The sequence below is a fragment of the Amphiprion ocellaris genome, chromosome 10 (genome assembly GCF_022539595.1).
Source record: "Amphiprion ocellaris isolate individual 3 ecotype Okinawa chromosome 10, ASM2253959v1, whole genome shotgun sequence".
Lineage (NCBI taxonomy): Eukaryota > Metazoa > Chordata > Actinopteri > Pomacentridae > Amphiprion > Amphiprion ocellaris.
In genome coordinates, this window is record NC_072775.1 from 36,974,707 (window position 1) to 36,992,558 (window position 17,852).

A 17,852-nucleotide genomic window follows, 5' to 3' on the forward strand; every position below is an offset into this window, starting at 1 on the left:
AATACATGTCCAATCGATCTGATCAATTACATGTAACAGATCAATACAACACATCCAATCGATCTGATCAATTACATGTAAAAGATCAATACAACACGTCCAATTGATATGATCAATAACATAACAGATCAATACAACACGTCCAATCGATCTGATCAATAACGTAAAAAAACATGTCCAATCAATCTGATCAATAACATGTAACAGATCAATACAACACGTCCAATTGATCTGATCAATAACATGTAACAAATCAATACAACACATCCAATTGAGCTGATCAATAACATGTAACAGATCAATACAACACGTCCAATTGATCTGATCAATAACATGTAACAAATCAATACAACACATCCAATTGAGCTGATCAATAACATGTAACAGATCAATACAACACGTCCAATTGATATGATCAATAACATGTAACAGATCAATACAACACGTCCAATTGATATGATCAATAACGTAACAGATCAATACAACACGTCCAATTGATATGATCAATAACGTAACAGATCAATACAACACGTCCAATCGATCTGATCAATAACATGTAACAAAACAACACGTCCAATTGATCTGAATGATAACATGTAACAGATCAATGCAACACGTCCAATTGATATGTCAATAACGTAACAGATCAATACAACACGTCCAATCGATCTGATTAACATGTAACAGATCAATACAACACGTCCAATTGACCTGATCAATAACATGTAACAGATCAATACAACACGTCCAATTGAGCTGATCAATAACATGTAACAGATCAATACAACACGTCCAATTGATCTGATCAATAACATGTAACAGATCAATACAACATGTCCAATTGATCTGATCAATAACGTAACAGGTCAGTACAACACGTCGAATTGATATGATCAATAACATGTAACAGATCAATACAACATGTCCAATTGATCTGATCAATAACGTAACAGGTCAGTACAACACGTCGAATTGATATGATCAATAACATGTAACAGATCAATACAACACGTCCAATTGATATGATCAATAACATGTAACAGATCAATACAACGGGGGTCCATCAAGTAAAAGCAAAGACAAAATGTACCTTTATGTATCCATATTTATTTATTCCTCTTTATATTTACACATTTATTTCCTAGCAGGTTTATCTTTTATTATGGCACTACTGTGACTCCACAGTAAATTCAGTCCTGTGATCCAAACTCCGACCAGCTGTTGGCGCTAATGGTGCTCAAGTCACTGTTTGCTAACCGCTGATTAGAGAAGAAGAAGAAGAAGAAGAAGAAGAAGAAGAAGAAGAAGAAGAAGAAGAAGAAGAAGAAGAAGAAGAAGAAGAAGAAGAAGAAGAAGAAGAAGAAGAAGAAGAAGAACAAGAACAAGAAGAACAAGAAGAAGAACAAGAGCCTGTGTTCCGGGTGTCAAAGCTCAGAAACATCCGAGAAATTGGAGCCAAACCCCGGACTGAGAGCAGGTCGGAGAGGCGGGCAACCGGAGAGGAGAGGCGGGGAGCCGGATGGCGGCGGCCGTTTTTGCGGTACGGAGCTCCACTTACTGAGGGAAAGATGCTAAGCTAATGCTAACAACAAGAAGCTGTTTTTCATCTTTAAACCATCAGACTGATCGATAGAGGAGGAAGAGGCCGATCATAAGCAGCTGAGCTAATGCCAGCTAATGCTAACAACACAGAAGTTCTGGACGGGTCTGCTAGCTGGTGCTGAGCTAGCTAATGCTGAGCTAGCTGATGCTAAGCTAGCTGTAGAACACCTGATAGACCCTAAAGGATCGATCAGTGATTAGAGATGATTGATCAGGCAGCCTGCAGCATTTCAACAGAAAATAAAAATAAAAACAGTTTCTCAATAACAGAATTCAGTAAGAAGAGGCAGAAATGAAAGATTTTATTCCTTTAATTCAATGAAATATCTCAGAAACATGAGATGTTAAAGTTTTATTGAAGCTGAGAGGATTTTAGTATTTTATCTGATCTAAGATCAGCGACATCCAGTTAATCAGAAAAGTTTGGAAAATCTGTTAGTCCAAAACAGTTACACACAGAGAGATATGGACTTTATATATCAAGATATATCTATATTTTTTTGGATGTATTTATGATTGTATACACACACACCACCTTTCAAAAGTCTGTAGTCACCCAGATAAATCTATGTTCTCCATGAAAACTCCCACTTCTATCCATGTGCTAACATAACTGCACAAGGGTTTTCTAATCATCAATGAGCCTTTCAACACCATTAGCTAACACAATGTAGCATTAGAACACAGGAGTGATGGTTGCTGGAAATGTTCCTCTGCACCCCTATGGAGATATTCCATTAAAAATCAGCTGTTTCCAGCTACAATAGTCATTTACCACATTAACAGTGTCCACACTGGATTTATCATTCATTTGGTGTTATCTTCATTAAAAAATGATTTTCTTTCAACAATAAGGACATTTCTAATAGGGGCTTTCGACCGGGGTGGAGCCCGTTCGGAGTCGGAGCCGGTGCCCGACTTGGCGCCGGTTTTTTGTCTTTCCACCACCGGAGCTGCGGCTCCGGGCTCCAAAAACTGGGGCTGTTTCAGGCACCAACTCGTTTCTGGGCCAGACTTGGCCAGAGTTGAGAGCCGAGCATGTCACAGGCAGGGGGCGGGGTGACATCTAAAAACATCTAAAAAGATAAACATATATATGATCATCAACTTATTGCGCGTGTTTAACCGCTAAGTAATCAATGCAAGCGTAGTCGAAGCTAAGTAGCTAAGCTAACGCTAGCACGTTTACTGTTAAGTATCCAAACGTCTTTGATAATTACCTTTCTTCTCAAACGTGATCGCCGGGCATTGGAACGGCGACGCCGATGGGTAACCCCTAACAGAAGGTTTTGCTGCTCAACGATGGCGAGACACACTAGCAAAGCCATGAACACCACTCCAATGAAGTCCTCCATTGTTGTTGTGTGGGTTTCCGTACGGCGCGAACGCTGTTGAACGGCTACGTACGCAGTGACGTACACACGTTGTGTGGTGGCGCAATGACGCAGCTCCAACTTTGCTCCTTCCGAATGGAAACACAAACCCGTTCTGGGGCGGCACGAGATTTGAACCAAAAAAGTACTGGCTCTCAACTTTGAACCAACCTAGCACCTGGTGCTCTTTGGTCGAAAGCCCCTATTCGTGACCCCACACTGATGAACGGTAGTGTCTATGTAGTGTTTATGTGTGTATGTAATGTGTATGTGTAGTGTTTATGTGTTTCTGTGTGTAAATCTTCAGCTGTGTGTGTATGTTTGGTTCTCCTGGTTCTAACAGGGAGGTCCAGCTCTCATCATGGAGAACGGTTCCACCACCAAGCTGGGCCTGCCACCGCTCACCCCCAACCAGCAGGAGGCACTGCAGAAGGTAACACACACCACACCACCACAAAGTGTGTTCTGGCAGCTGTTTGCTGAGCTGTGATTGGTCATGTTTCTGTGTACACTGAGCTGTGATTGGTCGTGTTTCTGAGTACGCTGAGCTGTGATTGGTCATGTTTCTGTGTACACTGAGCTGTGATTGGTCGTGTTTCTGAGTACGCTGAGCTGTGATTGGTCATGTTTCTGTGTACACTGAGCTGTGATTGGTCGTATTTCTGAGTACGCTGAGCTGTGATTGGTCATGTTTCTGTGTACACTGAGCTGTGATTGGTCGTGTTTCTGAGTACGCTGAGCTGTGATTGGCTGTTTCCTGCTGCAGGCCAAGAAGTACGCCATGGAGCAGAGCATCAAGAGCGTTCTGGTCAAACAGACTCTGGCTCAGCAGCAGCAGCTCAGCAGCCTGCAGGTAACACACCTGTCCTCAGGTAACACACCTGGACCTGTCCTCAGGTAACACACCTCGACCTGTTCTGGACTTTTGTGGAGGAAACTAGAGCTGCTGTGATTGGTTGGGATGTTTGATGACATCAGTAGGGCTGCCACTAACGATTATTTTAATAATCGATTAATCGGCCGATTATTTTTTTCGATTAATCGATGAATTGGATTAAAAAAACAACACATTTTTAATTTCCGCTGCTTTATTCAGAAAGAGAAGATTTGGACTGACAGAGCAAATAAGATGATTGTAGTGAAGCCTTCGTCTTCAACCATCGACAGAAGCCTCATGTCAGTGAGCATCATGTTGAGGATGCTCTCAGTCAGGACAGATGCTTGCTGTGGTGGACATGATGTCTTTCTCATCATGAAGCCTGTCATTGTTTGCTGTTCATGAAATGAGAATAGTATGAAATAGTATAGTTTGAGTATGTATTATAGCACAATTTACAACAACTCAGTAATTATCTTGTTTTATTTGCAGTATTAGGCTAAGGCATGTAAGTAGTCCAAAGAGCAAAACACAAAGTACGCATGCACGCACACACACACACACACACATACGTATAGATAGATAGATAGATAGATAGATAGGACAAGCACCATAAAAAATACTTCATTACATAAATTGAGTAGATGTAATAAGTTACTTTAACCCCTGTTTGGTCTAAATGCAGTTCATCCTGCTTCACTCCAACACAGACCAGTGTCTTCACTCAGACTTTGTGAGAAAATTAAAACTTGAGGCTTAATCTTTAAATTACTATCACCATTGTGGGCAAGTTACATTTATTTATAAAGCATATTCAAACCCTGCTTAAGCTGATTAAAGGGAAATAAAAAGACTCGCACACGCACACACACACACACACACACACACACACACACACACACACACACGTGTCCTATCACTGTCATTAATCAGCTAACAAACACTAGCATCAGGAGAGCTACCAGAGAGACTAACGTTACGTTTCCTCACTGTAAAACAGAACAAACGTAGGATAATGTAGTGACTTACCTGCTGTTGAGCTCCTTCATCCTCATCAGAGACTCCAACGTGTTTCCGTTTCAGGTGCTGCATCATCATCGTGGTGCTCCCGTACATCATATCACTTTTGTAAAGCTTGCATGTTAAGCGTGGTTTTTGTTTTTTGAAGCGTGAAATGCTGCCACACTTTTGAGGATTTCGGTCTGACTATTTTCTCCGTGTCGGTCATGTTTGGTTGAAATTACTCTGAATTTACTTTCGCTTTGCCGCCACCTCGCTCTGTTCAACTCGCTCTACAGGTGGAGTTATTAAAAACAACAAACTTTATTTCTGTCAGCCAGCATTGACAAAGCTCTGCAGGTGAAGTAGACGCTCCGCGACATGGCGAGTGACGCACGAATGGCGCGACACAACGAATCGATAATGAAATTCGTTGCCAACGCTTTTAATAATCGATTATTATCGATTTTATCGATTCGTTGTTGCAGCCTTAGACATCAGTAAACTTTCCTGATCCCACAGTAGGAAAGTTCACTGTTCCAGCAGCTCCAGAAGTATAAAGGCAGAACAAGAATAAATAAGAAAAACACAGAGCATTAAATACAGATGATTGTTTTAATATTCTGTAGAAGACTAAATACAGAGGATGAGGGCTCAGTTATTGCTCTGGAGCAGGTGGATGTTTGTGTAAATTGGGGAAAAGAAGTGCAACAGTAAACAGCAAAGTTTATAAAGCAGCACTGAACAATCTGACAGCTGGAATAAAGGAGCTGCAGAAACGTTCCTTCTTAGGGTGGAACAGTCTGTTCCTGAAGGAGCTCCTGAAGGTGTTCAGTCTGAGGCAGAGGCTGGGAGGAGTTTCTGATGATAGTAGACATCTCTCCTCCACCTCCATGGAGTCCAGGAACCACAGACTGATCTGGATCTGTTTAGAGAACCCCCTCCCCTGCACCCCACTGCACAGAACATGGAACATTTAACATGTTTTCTAATGATTATATTTTGTCCAAATACCATAAAATTAAATGAAATAGTATTTTACTGTTTCATCAATGATCAGATTAATTGATGAATCAGCAAAATATTTGTTTGATTGACAGAAAACTGACATTTGTCACATTTAAACTGAATCTACAGAAGTTCTTCACAGTCTGAGCTTCACCTCTTTAATAACTTCTGCTTTATTATTCATGTCATACATGTTGCAGCTGCATGTCATATGTGTGTTTGCAGGTGAGCGTGTAGTAGAGCAGTTTATTAGCGCCACCTGCTGGATGGAAACCTGCAGCTGCTTTATTAACGGGGTCTTCTTGTGTCTCAGATGGCGTCTCTGACGATGGGTTTAGGAGACGCTCTGTCTCCTCTGCAGTCGGTGAGTCTCTGTTCTCCTGCCAGTAGACACATTACCCCATCTCCACCCAATCTCCATCCCATCATCCATCTCATCTCCACCCAATCTCCATCCCATCATCCATCTCATCTCCACCCAATCTCCATCCCATCATCCATCTCATCTCCACCCAATCTCCATCCCATCATCCATCTCCATCTCATCTCCACCCAATCTCCATCCCATCATCCATCTCCATCTCATCTCCACCCAATCTCCATCCCATCATCCATCTCCATCTCATCTCTACCCAATCTCCATCCCATCATCCATCTCATCTCCACCCAATCTCCATCTCATCATCCATCTCCATCTCATCTCCACCCAATCTCCATCCCACCATCCATCTCCATCTCATCTCCACCCAATCTCCATCCCATCATCCATCTCCATCTCATCTCCACCCCATCTCCATCCCATCATCCATCTCCATCTCATCTCCACCCCATCTCCATCCCATCATCCATCTCCATCTCATCTCCACCCCATCTCATCCCATCATCCATCTCCATCTCATCTCCACCCCATCTCCATCCCATCATCCATCTCCATCTCATCTCCACCCCATCTCCATCCCATCATCCATCTCCATCTCATCTCCACCCCATCTCCATCCCATCATCCATCTCCATCTCATCTCCACCCCATCTCCAGCCCATCATCCATCTCCATCTCATCACCACCCCATCATCCATCTCCATCTCATCTCCATTCCATCATCTATCTCCATCTCATCTCCATTCCATCATCTATCTCCATCTCATCTCCATTCCACCATCTATCTCCATCTTATCTCCATCCCATCATCCATCTTCATCTCATCTCCACCCCATCTCCATCCCATCATCCATCTCCATCTCATCTCCACCCCATCTCCATCCCATCATCCATCTCCATCTCATCTCCACCCCATCTCCACCCCATCATCCATCTCCATCTCATCTCCATTCCATCATCTATCTCCATCTCATCTCCATTCCATCATCTATCTCCATCTTATCTCCATCCCATCATCCATCTCCATCCCATCTCCATCCCATCTCCATCCCATCATCCCATCTCCATCCCATCTCCATCCCATCATCTATCTCCATCTCATCTCCATCCCATCTCCATCCGATCATCCATCCCATCTCCATCTCATCTTCATCCCATCTCCATCCCATCATCCCATCTCCATCCCATCTCCATCCCATCATCTATCTCCATCTCATCTCCATCCCATCATCCATCTCCATCGCCATCCCATCTCCATCCCATCTCCACCCCATCTCCATCCCATCATCCATCTCCATCTCATCTCCATTCCATCATCTATCTCCGTCTCATCTCCGTTCCATCATCTATCTCCATCTCATCTTCATCCCATCATCATCTCCATCTCATCTCCACCCCATCTCCATCCCATCTCCATCCCATCTTCATCCCATCTCATCTCCATCCCATCTCCATCCCATCTCCATCTCATCAGTCCATCTCCATCCCATCTCCATCCCATCATTCCATCCCATCATCCCATCTCCATCCTATCATCCCATCTCCATCCCATCATCCCATCTCCAGCCCATCATCCCAACTCCATCCCATCCTGGGTTCCTCTAGTTAGATGAACATGATGTTTGTTTGGATCTTACTGCTGCAGAGCTCCTCCTGTTCCTCCATAATCTGGAGTGTTTGAAACCACAGAACCTTTAGAACTTGGACTGGTGTTTCATTCGATGTTTGATGATCAGTGGATCACTTCCTGTTTGACGTTACAGTGTTTCTACCTTCTGTGTAGCTACTAAACGTCATACGTGACGGTCTGGTTGGACTGAGGGTACTAACGTGTTGATTTTCCCATCATTCCTGTGTGTTGTGGAGGTGGCGGCCCAGCGGCAGAGAGCTCTGGCCATCATGTGTCGGGTTTACGTGGGTTCCATCTACTACGAGCTGGGAGAGGACACCATCAGACAGGCCTTCGCCCCGTTTGGACCAATCAAGAGCATCGACATGTCCTGGGACTCTGTGACCATGAAACACAAGGTAACACACAATAACACACTAATACACACTAACACACACACAAGATAACACACAATAACTCATTAATACACAATAACACACACACAAGGTAACACACAATAATACATTATAACACACACTGACCATCCCTGGCATCTTTCCTGTGGTTCTTCTTCTGTGGTTCTTCTGCGGTTCTCCTGTGGTTCTTCTCCTGTGGTTCTTCTTCTGTGGTTCTCCTGTGGTTCTTCTCCTGTGGTTCTCCTGTGGTTCTTCTTCTGTTGCTCTCCCGTGGTTCTTCTCCTGTGGTTCTTCTGTGGTCCTTCTCCTGTGGTTCTCCTGTGGTTCTCCTTCCATCCAGGTCTGACCGTCTGGTTGGTCTCTGCAGGGTTTTGCCTTCGTGGAGTACGAGATGCCAGAAGCAGCTCAACTGGCTCTGGAGCAGATGAACTCTGTGGTGCTGGGAGGAAGAAACATCAAGGTGACCCAACAGAGCTCTGTCATGATGGTGTTCTGATGATGTTCTGATGACACTGCTGCTCCCCGTCACATCCATGTTAGTGTCTTTCTTCTTTTCCCTCATCGTCGTCTGGCAGGTGGGGAGGCCCAGCAACATCGGCCAGGCTCAGCCCATCATCGACCAGCTGGCGGAGGAAGCTCGCGCCTTCAACAGGATCTACGTGGCGTCGGTTCATCCCGACCTCTCCGACGATGACATCAAGAGTGTCTTCGAGGCCTTCGGGAGGATTAAGTCCTGCATGCTGGCCCGAGAGCCGACCACTGGGAGGCACAAAGGCTACGGCTTCATCGGTGAGTCCAGCAGGGAACACGGAGACAGCTGTCTGTTTGGAATTCAGGTCCAGGAATCAGACTCCTCTGGTGTCTGGAGGAGGACCTGAAGCTCCGTGGTCCTGCAGGTCCTCCTCCAGAGTTAGAAGACAGAAAGAGGACTTCAGTTCTGCAGGACGTTTAGTTCAGACTTTAACACAAACTGATGCAGAAAATCAGCAAGATGGTCAAAAAAATCACTAAGAGTTTGATGTTCAGAGGAGCTGCAGGTGATTCATTAGTAATAATAATAATTAAACATAGTAGTAATAATACTAATTATTAATAATAATAATAATAATAATAATAATATTAATAATAATTTACATCGTTGATTCTTCAAACATCTGATTTAGTCTCAAGATCTTCAGTTTACTACAGAGGAAAGAACCAGAAAATATCGTTATGTGATTATCAGCATCCATCTGTCTCTGTCTGTCCGTCCGTCCGTCCGTCCGTCTGTTAGCAACATTCCTCTAAAACAGACCAATGGATTTGGATGAAATTTACAGTCAAGGTCAGAAATGACACAAGGACCAGGTGATTAGATTTAAACAGTGATACAGCTTATAGTCTGGATCCACGGATCTGTTAAAGATTTCTGTATCATTGCCAGATAGCGGCACGGCGTCACTGTAACCATGACAACAAGTGAACACTACATGATCACAGGATTGTAATCCTACCACAAATCCACCGCTGAGGACTTATCAGAACTTATCCATCAGAAATGATCCAAGGAACAACTGATTAAATTGTGGGGGTGTTTTTGAGTCCCATCAATTCCTGCCGCCCGCTACATATTTAGGTCACGTGATCCGGTATCTGTACATAACGTACACATGCATAACACACGCCTGTGCTCAGCACAACGTCATTTAGTTTGTGGGTTTATCTATAATAAATGAACACATTCTATGGTGATTTCTTCCATCGGAAATGATCCAACGACTGAGCAGCCTTGGAGGAGGACTGAGCTCTCTGAGAGTTTTTCTAGTTAAAAACGACTCAGACTGACTGACAGTTATCAGAAACGTTGGAGATTATTTTCATGTCTGACGGCTGATGGATGAGTGTTTGCTGCTGTTAGAGCTGCAGACGGACCAGTCGCCCTGCAGGGGGCGCTGCTGACGGTGTTCTGCTGGTTCTGTGTTCTAGAGTACGATAAGGCCCAGTCCTCCCAGGACGCCGTGGCCTCCATGAACCTGTTTGACCTGGGGGGGCAGTACCTGCGGGTGGGGAAGGCCGTGACTCCGCCCATGCCCCTCCTCACGCCGACCACCCCCGGAGGACTTCCTGCCGCCGCCGCCGTGGCTGCCGCCGCCGCCACCGCCAAGATCACCGCTCAGGTAACCACAAGCTCCGCCCCCTTTTCCTGCAGTAGTGCTGGATTTCATTCAGTATTTTCTAGATTTTTAGCAGTTTTATATATATTTCTGTCCATTTTTAACAGTTTTTTTTGGATTTGATGTATTTTCCACAGTATTAAATCTATTTTTTCAGTATGTGATATATTTTCTGCAGTAACAAATCTGTTCTATTCAGTATTTTATGTATTTTATTCAGTATTTTATGTATTTTATTCAGTATTTTATGTATTTTTTTCAGTATTTTATGTATTTTATTCAATATTAAATCCATTTTTTCTGTATTTTATTCAGTATTTGATGTATTTTATTCAGTATTTGATGTATTTTTTTCAGTATTTGATGTATTTTATTCAGTATTTGATGTATTTTCTGCAGTATTAAATGTGTTTTGTCTGGTGGTGCGTTCAGGAGGCGGTGGGAGTGTCGGTGCTCGGAGCTCTGGCTGGACCGGCGCTCCTCTCTCAGCAGCTGGGAGGACTTCCTCAGGCTGTCATGGCCGCCCAGGCTCCAGGTGTGATCACAGGTAGGAACAGCTGAAGCCCCACCCACATAAATATTCACCCCGCCCAGCAATAAGAAGAACACTGTGCTGTTAAATCACATAAAAGGATCCGTCTGAAGAGTCAGGTGCAGCTAGTCACAGCTCGAGTCAGTTCCAAGTAGTCAGTCTGCTCACCTGCAGACGGTTACCTGGCCTCAGCAGAACACACCTGGAAGATTCAGCATTTAAACAAATCTGACTCAATGTTTTAGAAGGTGTTGCTGTGAATTCGTCTGATTTCCTGTTTACAACAGAGAGGACAGTTTGTAATATCACTGAAATATGAAATGATTTTAACTACATCAGCCCTCAGTAATCAGATTACTTTTAGAACAGCAGAGTATTTCCTCTGATGAACAGAAACAAAGTTTACAAAGTAGAAACTCCAGCTTCCTCAGTCCTGGACCTATGGACTGGGTCTATCTATGTCTGCATCATGGCTCCACATGGAAAAGAACTGAACAGAGGAAGAGAAACATCTCACTGAGAGACTTGACAAAGATGGAAAAAGATCCAGGAAGATCAGTGAGCAACTAAAAACCAGTGAAGCACAGAGTCAGCAGGAATCAGGAGGTCTAGAAGGAGTCATATTACCACTGATCAGAGCTGATTAATGGTACTATGGAAGACATTTGAGGAAGCTCTGATCCACATTTTCAGCTAATAGACTCGTCCAGAAAATCACTGACACTAAAATACTCCTTATTGCAGTTTCATACTAAAAACAGAGTTAGCGTTTTTTCCGACCCACAATCCTCTGCTTCATTACAGTATCTGACGAGGAGAAACTATAATATTTCAGTTTGTTTTCAAATCAAAGCGTCACTTTTCCCTCTGAAAAAGATTTTTACACCATGTATAACCTGGTGGTTCCTCCAGGTATTACTGGGTTCTTCAGTTCTGTGAAAGTAGAACCAGATCAAGTGGATCCACAGGATTATTAATATTAAGATAATCAGATGCTCACCGTCATCCTGGCTGGACGGGCTGATGGCTATCTGGATTAGCTGTAGGATGATTAGTTTTTACAAGATCTAATGATGACCTTCAGAAACGTACCAGGGTGAACCTCTAGATGGGTTCATGTTGATAGGGTCAGTCCATAGATTGGTCCTTATGAGCGGTTCTCGCTGGACCTGTTCCTCCTGCAGGACTTATCTCATGCCAGTCTAGGGTTCTGTGTAGTCTGTTCTTCATTAGAATGTCTTCCTACAGACAATCTGATGGAACTAAGAGTTCCACCACCCAAAAAGCAGCATCCTAGTATCCTAAAAGTAGTTTTGTCCCCAATCCAATGTCAGTCTTTAATATTCAGCAGCTGCAGATGAACTTTCCTACAGAATAAAGTCGTCATGTAGCGTAGACCAGCTGTAGTGCCTGGCTGTTCCTCCAGGTGGAGCTCTTTCTGTTTAATACAGTAGACCAGCTGTAGTACCTGGCTGTTCCTCCAGGTGGAGCTCTTCCTGTTTAATAGAATAGACCAACTGTAGTACCTGACTGTTCCTCCAGGTGGAGCCTCTCTCTGTAAAACAGGAACCAGTCAAATGTCCTGTGCTCAGTTTGTGTTGTCAGTGAATCGGTTATTGATGGATAATTTGATAATGAGCATTTCTACCCTCCTGAAAACAAACTATTCTGTTTTTATGGCTCCTGTGTGACAGCAGTAAACAAAATGATCCTGATCTATGAGGCTGGAGATATTAAATACCTGGAGGGCTGTAAAGGTTGTAGTAGCACCATAAAAAGAGGCGCTTTGGTTTGAAGCAGGTGTGACCAGGTGTGACCAGCCTCCTCTTCAGTCACAGTTCAGGTCTCAGCTGGAAGATGCTGTGATTTAGCAGAAACTCAGTTTGATGAGGAGGAGCTGCAGTGAAGGAGGCATCCAGCAGGAGGTGCTCCGTTAGTCCCAGCTGTTGTTTGTGTTGCTGCATCTGAAGTGTCTCCACTAATAGATTTTCTCTTTTATTGTCTTTTTTCTCTCTCTCTGTTTCCCCCCCTCCCCCCTCTTGAACCCCAACGACAGTGACCTCTTAGCCCCTCCCCTTTGCTGCACACTGACCAACCAGTGAAGAGGACTGTTTGTAGCCCCTCCCTTTAATCATAGCCCCTCAGTCCTATTGGCCAGTGAGTGTCAGCTGCTGTGTGATTTGTGGGTGGGGGGTGTTTGGTTTGTTCGTCCTCCTCTGATCCTCTCAGATTCAGTCCAAATCCTGTTTCCTGGTTGTTCTGCACCAACTGTAAGTATGAGTCTAACCGGTGACTAGAGGAAGAACCGACCTGAAGCCTCAGTCAGGATGCTGACAGTGTGAAGGTGCGCTGGTTTACTGCACCTGTTATTACCTCACTGTGTCTGAGCATGTCAGTGCTGACTCCACTCGTCTGATGCAGGCGGGTGCAGGTGCAGTAAACCAGTGCACCCCATGTAGCTGTGGGTAGGAGAGGCCCGGGGTCGGTCCAGTCCTCCGGAGGCTCTTCTTCTGCTCCAGTAGAACTGGGCGGCTCTGTGCGGCCGCTCAGTGCCACCCGTCTGACCCGACTGTCCCTCCTGCTTGGTGTCTCTTTCAGGCGTTACCCCGGCCCGACCCGGCCTGCCTCAGGTGGGTTTGGTGAACCCGGTGCTGGCCGCTCCCCCGACGCCGGCGGCCTCCCTCGGCTCTGAGCTGAAGAGGAAGGAGGAGGAGGAGCCTCAGGAGGTCCAGCAGGACGGCACCATGGAACCGCTCAGCGAGCAGGAACACATGAGCATCAGCGGCAGCAGCGCCAGACACATGGTGATGAGGAAGCTGCTCCGCAAGCAGGAGGTAATCACAACTCTGGTCTGGTGGCACCCTCAGATGTTTCTGGAGCAGTGGACAGACCAGTCCGTAGACCAGATCATAGACTACTCCATAGACCAGACCGTAGATCAGACCATAGACCAGACCATACACTAGTCCATAGACCAATCCATAGATCATAAACCAGTTCATAGACCAGTCCATAGATCAGACCATGGACCAGACTATGGACCAGACCATAGACCATACCATAGACCAGTCCATAGACCAGTCCATAGATCATAGACCATAGACCAGTCCATAGACCAGACAGTATACCAGTCCATAGACCAGACCATGGACCAGTCCATAGACCAGACCATAGACTATAGACCAGTCCATAGACCAGACCATAGACCGGTCCATAGACAAGACCATAGGCCAGTCCATAGACCAGTCCATAGACGAGACCATAGACCAGTGCATAGACCAGTCCATAGACCATTCTAATCCACCTTTAGGGGCTGGGGGATGAGGTGTTGAAAGTCTACAGACCCAGAAGACCTGAGTTCAACCTCAGACCATAGTTACAGTTTTGTTTTGATTTCTCGTTTTGACCTTTGCTTCTCTCGCTGTCTTTCACTTGGTTTGGTTCAGTTCAGGTCCCACCACTACCTGGTTTAGTTTAGAAAAGCATCTTGATTTGGATTCAGATAAACTTAAAATGCTTCAGTAGAATCTTTTTTGGTTCTTGAAGAGGTTTCACCTTCATCCAAAAGGTTTCCTCAGGTCTAACTCCCCCATATCAAATGAGAGAAGGTTATTTAAAGTGTCTGGGGAGGAATGTTGGGACTTCTTGTGGACCCGCCTGTGGTCAGAGACGCTGCACCACTTCAACATGAACGGCCATATCCAACAGACACTGTGTGATGCCACTTATCAGTAATCTGAATGAAAACCTGCCCAGACAGCCTCACCACCACTTCGTCATGCCAGACGTGTTTTAATGATATGTTGGGACAGCAGTTAGATGGAACTGAGGAACCTTCCTGGATGCAGGTGGAACCTTGTCAAGAACCAAAAAGAAGTTCAATTGTCTTTTTTGCTGAGCCACCAAAGATTGTGATGTCATGTATGACCGAGAACCAGCACAGACTGTTGCTATGTTTACCAAGTTACAGAACAGTGACCCGGTTTATGTAGAACCTCCACTGGAGATCTTACACGACCATGAGAGGTCACCGAAGTTGCTGAGGTCAGTGTCTGTCAGTGAGGAATGGATGGTAGCTCACTGATGGAGGAGAAGGTCCTTACTGGACCATATTCAATTTGCAATTTATTTCAATTCAATTTTATTTATATAGCGCCAATTACAGTCAAATTGTCTCAAGACGCTTTACAGAACCCATATGCCTGAACCCCCAGAGCAGCCCTAAGAAGACAGTGGCAGGAAAACACCCTTTTAACAGCGAAAAAACCTCGAGCAGAACCCGGCTCTTTATGTGGGGGACCCATCTGCTGCTGGCCGGGCGGGTTGAGAGGGACAGAAGAGGTAGAGAGGTAGAGATAGAGGGATAGAGGTGGAGGGGTAGAGGTAGAGAGGTAGAGATAGAGGGTTAGAGGTGGAGGTAGAGATTGAGGGTTAGAGGTGAAGGTAGAGATAGAGGGTTAGAGGTAGAGGGGTAGAGGTGGAGGTAGAGGGGTAGAGGGGGAGGGGTAGAGTGATAGAGATTTGGGGGGGGACCATAAAACACAAATATACATGGGAATGATCTGATGATGACCATTTAATGGAGCGATACATCTGACTCTGGTGCCAAGGAGTTTCAGAGTCTGACCTGTTGAATCTGACCTGCCTGACTTCTTGTGTCTCCTAGTCCACCGTCATGGTCCTGAGGAACATGGTCGGACCCGATGACATCGACGATGACCTGGAGGGTGAGGTCACCGAGGAGTGCGGGAAGTTCGGCCAGGTGAAGCGAGTCATCATCTACCAGGAGCGTCAAGGCGAGGAGGACGATGCAGACGTCATCGTTAAGATCTTTGTGGAGTTTTTGGAGGCATCCAAGATGAACCAAGCCATCCAGGCGCTGAACCAGCGCTGGTTTGGAGGACGGAAGGTGTCCGCTGAGGTCTATGACCAGGAACGCTTCGACAGCAGCGACCTCTCAGCGTAGGACCTGAAACACCGAAGTGTAGCGTAGTGGCCTCTTTCTAACCCAGTTTTTTATTGGTGTTTGTTTCTGGAGACGCTTCTTCTTCTTCAGTTGGTTCCTGGAAGGGATTAACGAACCTGATGGTCCTCATGTTGGACTTGATGGTCCACATGTTGGACCTGCAGATCTTCTCCTTCCTGCTCATCATGTTGCTGATGGTTTCTGACATCTGGATAGAGGCAGGCATAGTTTAAGCTACAGATCCAGGGACAGATCCAGAGACAGATCACGGTTTGGGTTCCAGTAAGTAAGAAGTACGTCGTTTCAGTCAGAGAACCTTTGTTACCGTGGTAACAATAGTGAATGCTCTGAAACAGGACCAGCACCCTCCAGACCTCCTCACCATGATTCACTGTCTATTGCAGAATCTTATGGGCTGTTTCAGGGAACCTGAACCTTTGTTCTGAGGAAAGGTCCAAATAGAACCTCCTTCAGGTTGTTTAATGGGGTTCCACCAGAACATTCCCCCATCGCTGTCCTTCAGCATCCTGCTGTTAGTCGGACTGACCACATGTAGACTCTGGGTGTCGGCCTGTCATAAACAACCCCTGGTTCTGGTTCTGGTCTTTCTGTGTAGAGTCACCATGTTCTCCCTGCTGGGTTCTCACCTGGTTCTCCAGCTTCCTCCCACAATCCACAGACCTGCTGCAGTTAACTGATGGTTCTAAACTGTCTCTATGTCCCCCTGTGACAGAGCGTTACCTGTCCAGGTGAACCTAGACTCCGCCCCCTACAGAGGATACAGGTGAGGGATGATGATCACTAAAGCTTTTAAGGATGTTCCACTCTGAGTAAAGACAATCACTGTTCCTGTCCTTAGCTCCGCCCAGGATGACTGTTATTGGTTTAGAGACAGACTGTCAGACTGCTGTTAGCATGAATGACCTGCAGCTGGTTCCATCCACTGTTAGCGCTGACGTGTGGGTTCTAGCAGGAAACTAACCAGGAGAATTGTACAGAAGAACCAGAGCCACTCTAGAACCTGATCCCACCCAGAACACAGCGTGGTACTTCATTTTAATGGGTGGAACGTTATTATTTCATTATTTATTATTATTATCAGTTTATTGACAGTAGACCTGGTTTTGGTCCTTGTCCTGGTGCCGGTCCCATTCCCGGTCCTGGTCCTGGTCCTGTAGAGACACTCCCAGCAGGTAGACCTGGTTCTGGGGCTCTGGTCTGAAAGCAGCCCCGTGGTGCGTTCATGGACACTCTGAACTGGTGAGCAGGTTGGAGGCAGCTGTGGTCCAGATGTTCAGGTTTTGTTTGCAGCTGTAACATCTGGATGTGTGGACCGACTGGTGTTCCTGAACGCACCACGATGTGGTCCACACCAGGCCGGTTCCGTCTGGTTCCAGAGGGTTGGTGCGTTCAGGTGCTCCTCAAGGTTCTGATGGAAACACTGAAACGTGAATAAAACTGCTCTTTTGTACGACCTGTGGAGCTGCTGTCTGATTGGTTGAAGGGTTCAAGGGGCCCCCAGGTTAGAGAACTGTCCAGATCCTCCGTTTACCGAGTTAAAGATCTGAAATAAACGACACCTGTTTACGTTTTAGAAAATCTAAATGGTTCCGTTGGAAGAGATTCCTGTTTTGTGTTCAGACATCTTTTCAGACAGATGGAGCTTCCAGAGGTGTGAATGAATGATGACCATCCAGATGTTTACCTGCAGTCCAACCTTGATTTCCTTTCAGTCTTCTCCTGCCTGGTGCATAAATCCAGTTGTTGAGCTGATGTTGGTTTCTCAAACTAGACGGAGGAACCAGGAGGATGGACTGTGTGTAGCTGCAGAGTTAAATGATCATGAATCACATCCGGCTGGTCTCTCCGTTTAAACCTGTGGGCTCAGAAGGTTCTCCTACCTGCACCAGGTTCTCCTCTCACAGAGAACATGAATAA

The 17,852-nt window shown here is 45.4% G+C and overlaps 1 protein-coding gene across 2 annotated transcripts; it reads left to right on the forward strand.

The window, feature by feature from the left end:
• Positions 1–1,376: 1,376 nt before the first annotated feature.
• LOC129349905 (poly(U)-binding-splicing factor PUF60-like) lies at positions 1,377–17,388 on the forward strand. Of its 2 annotated transcripts, XM_055014750.1 has the most exons (11): positions 1,377–1,540; positions 3,319–3,408; positions 3,742–3,828; positions 6,173–6,223; positions 8,105–8,266; positions 8,631–8,723; positions 8,839–9,052; positions 10,229–10,419; positions 10,849–10,963; positions 13,547–13,782; positions 15,615–17,388. In XM_055014750.1, the coding sequence occupies exons 1-11, from the start codon at positions 1,520–1,522 to the stop codon at positions 15,912–15,914; spliced, it is 1,560 nt and encodes a 519-aa protein (XP_054870725.1). In that variant the 5' UTR covers positions 1,377–1,519; the 3' UTR covers positions 15,915–17,388. The 2 variants fall into 2 exon arrangements, with proteins under 2 accessions (XP_054870725.1, XP_054870726.1); XM_055014751.1 differs by lacking the exons at positions 1,377–1,540; positions 3,319–3,408 and having other exon boundaries at positions 6,085–6,223.
• Positions 17,389–17,852: the final 464 nt, after the last annotated feature.

Bases quoted from the DNA above. Each gene is read 5' to 3' on its own strand.
- LOC129349905 (XM_055014750.1), top strand. From the start codon at position 1,520: ATGGCGGCGGCCGTTTTTGCG. The intron at 8,724-8,838 runs GTGACCCAACAG...GTCGTCTGGCAG, and splicing joins TGGGAGGAAGAAACATCAAG to GTGGGGAGGCCCAGCAACAT. The intron at 10,420-10,848 runs GTAACCACAAGC...TGGTGCGTTCAG, and splicing joins CCGCCAAGATCACCGCTCAG to GAGGCGGTGGGAGTGTCGGT.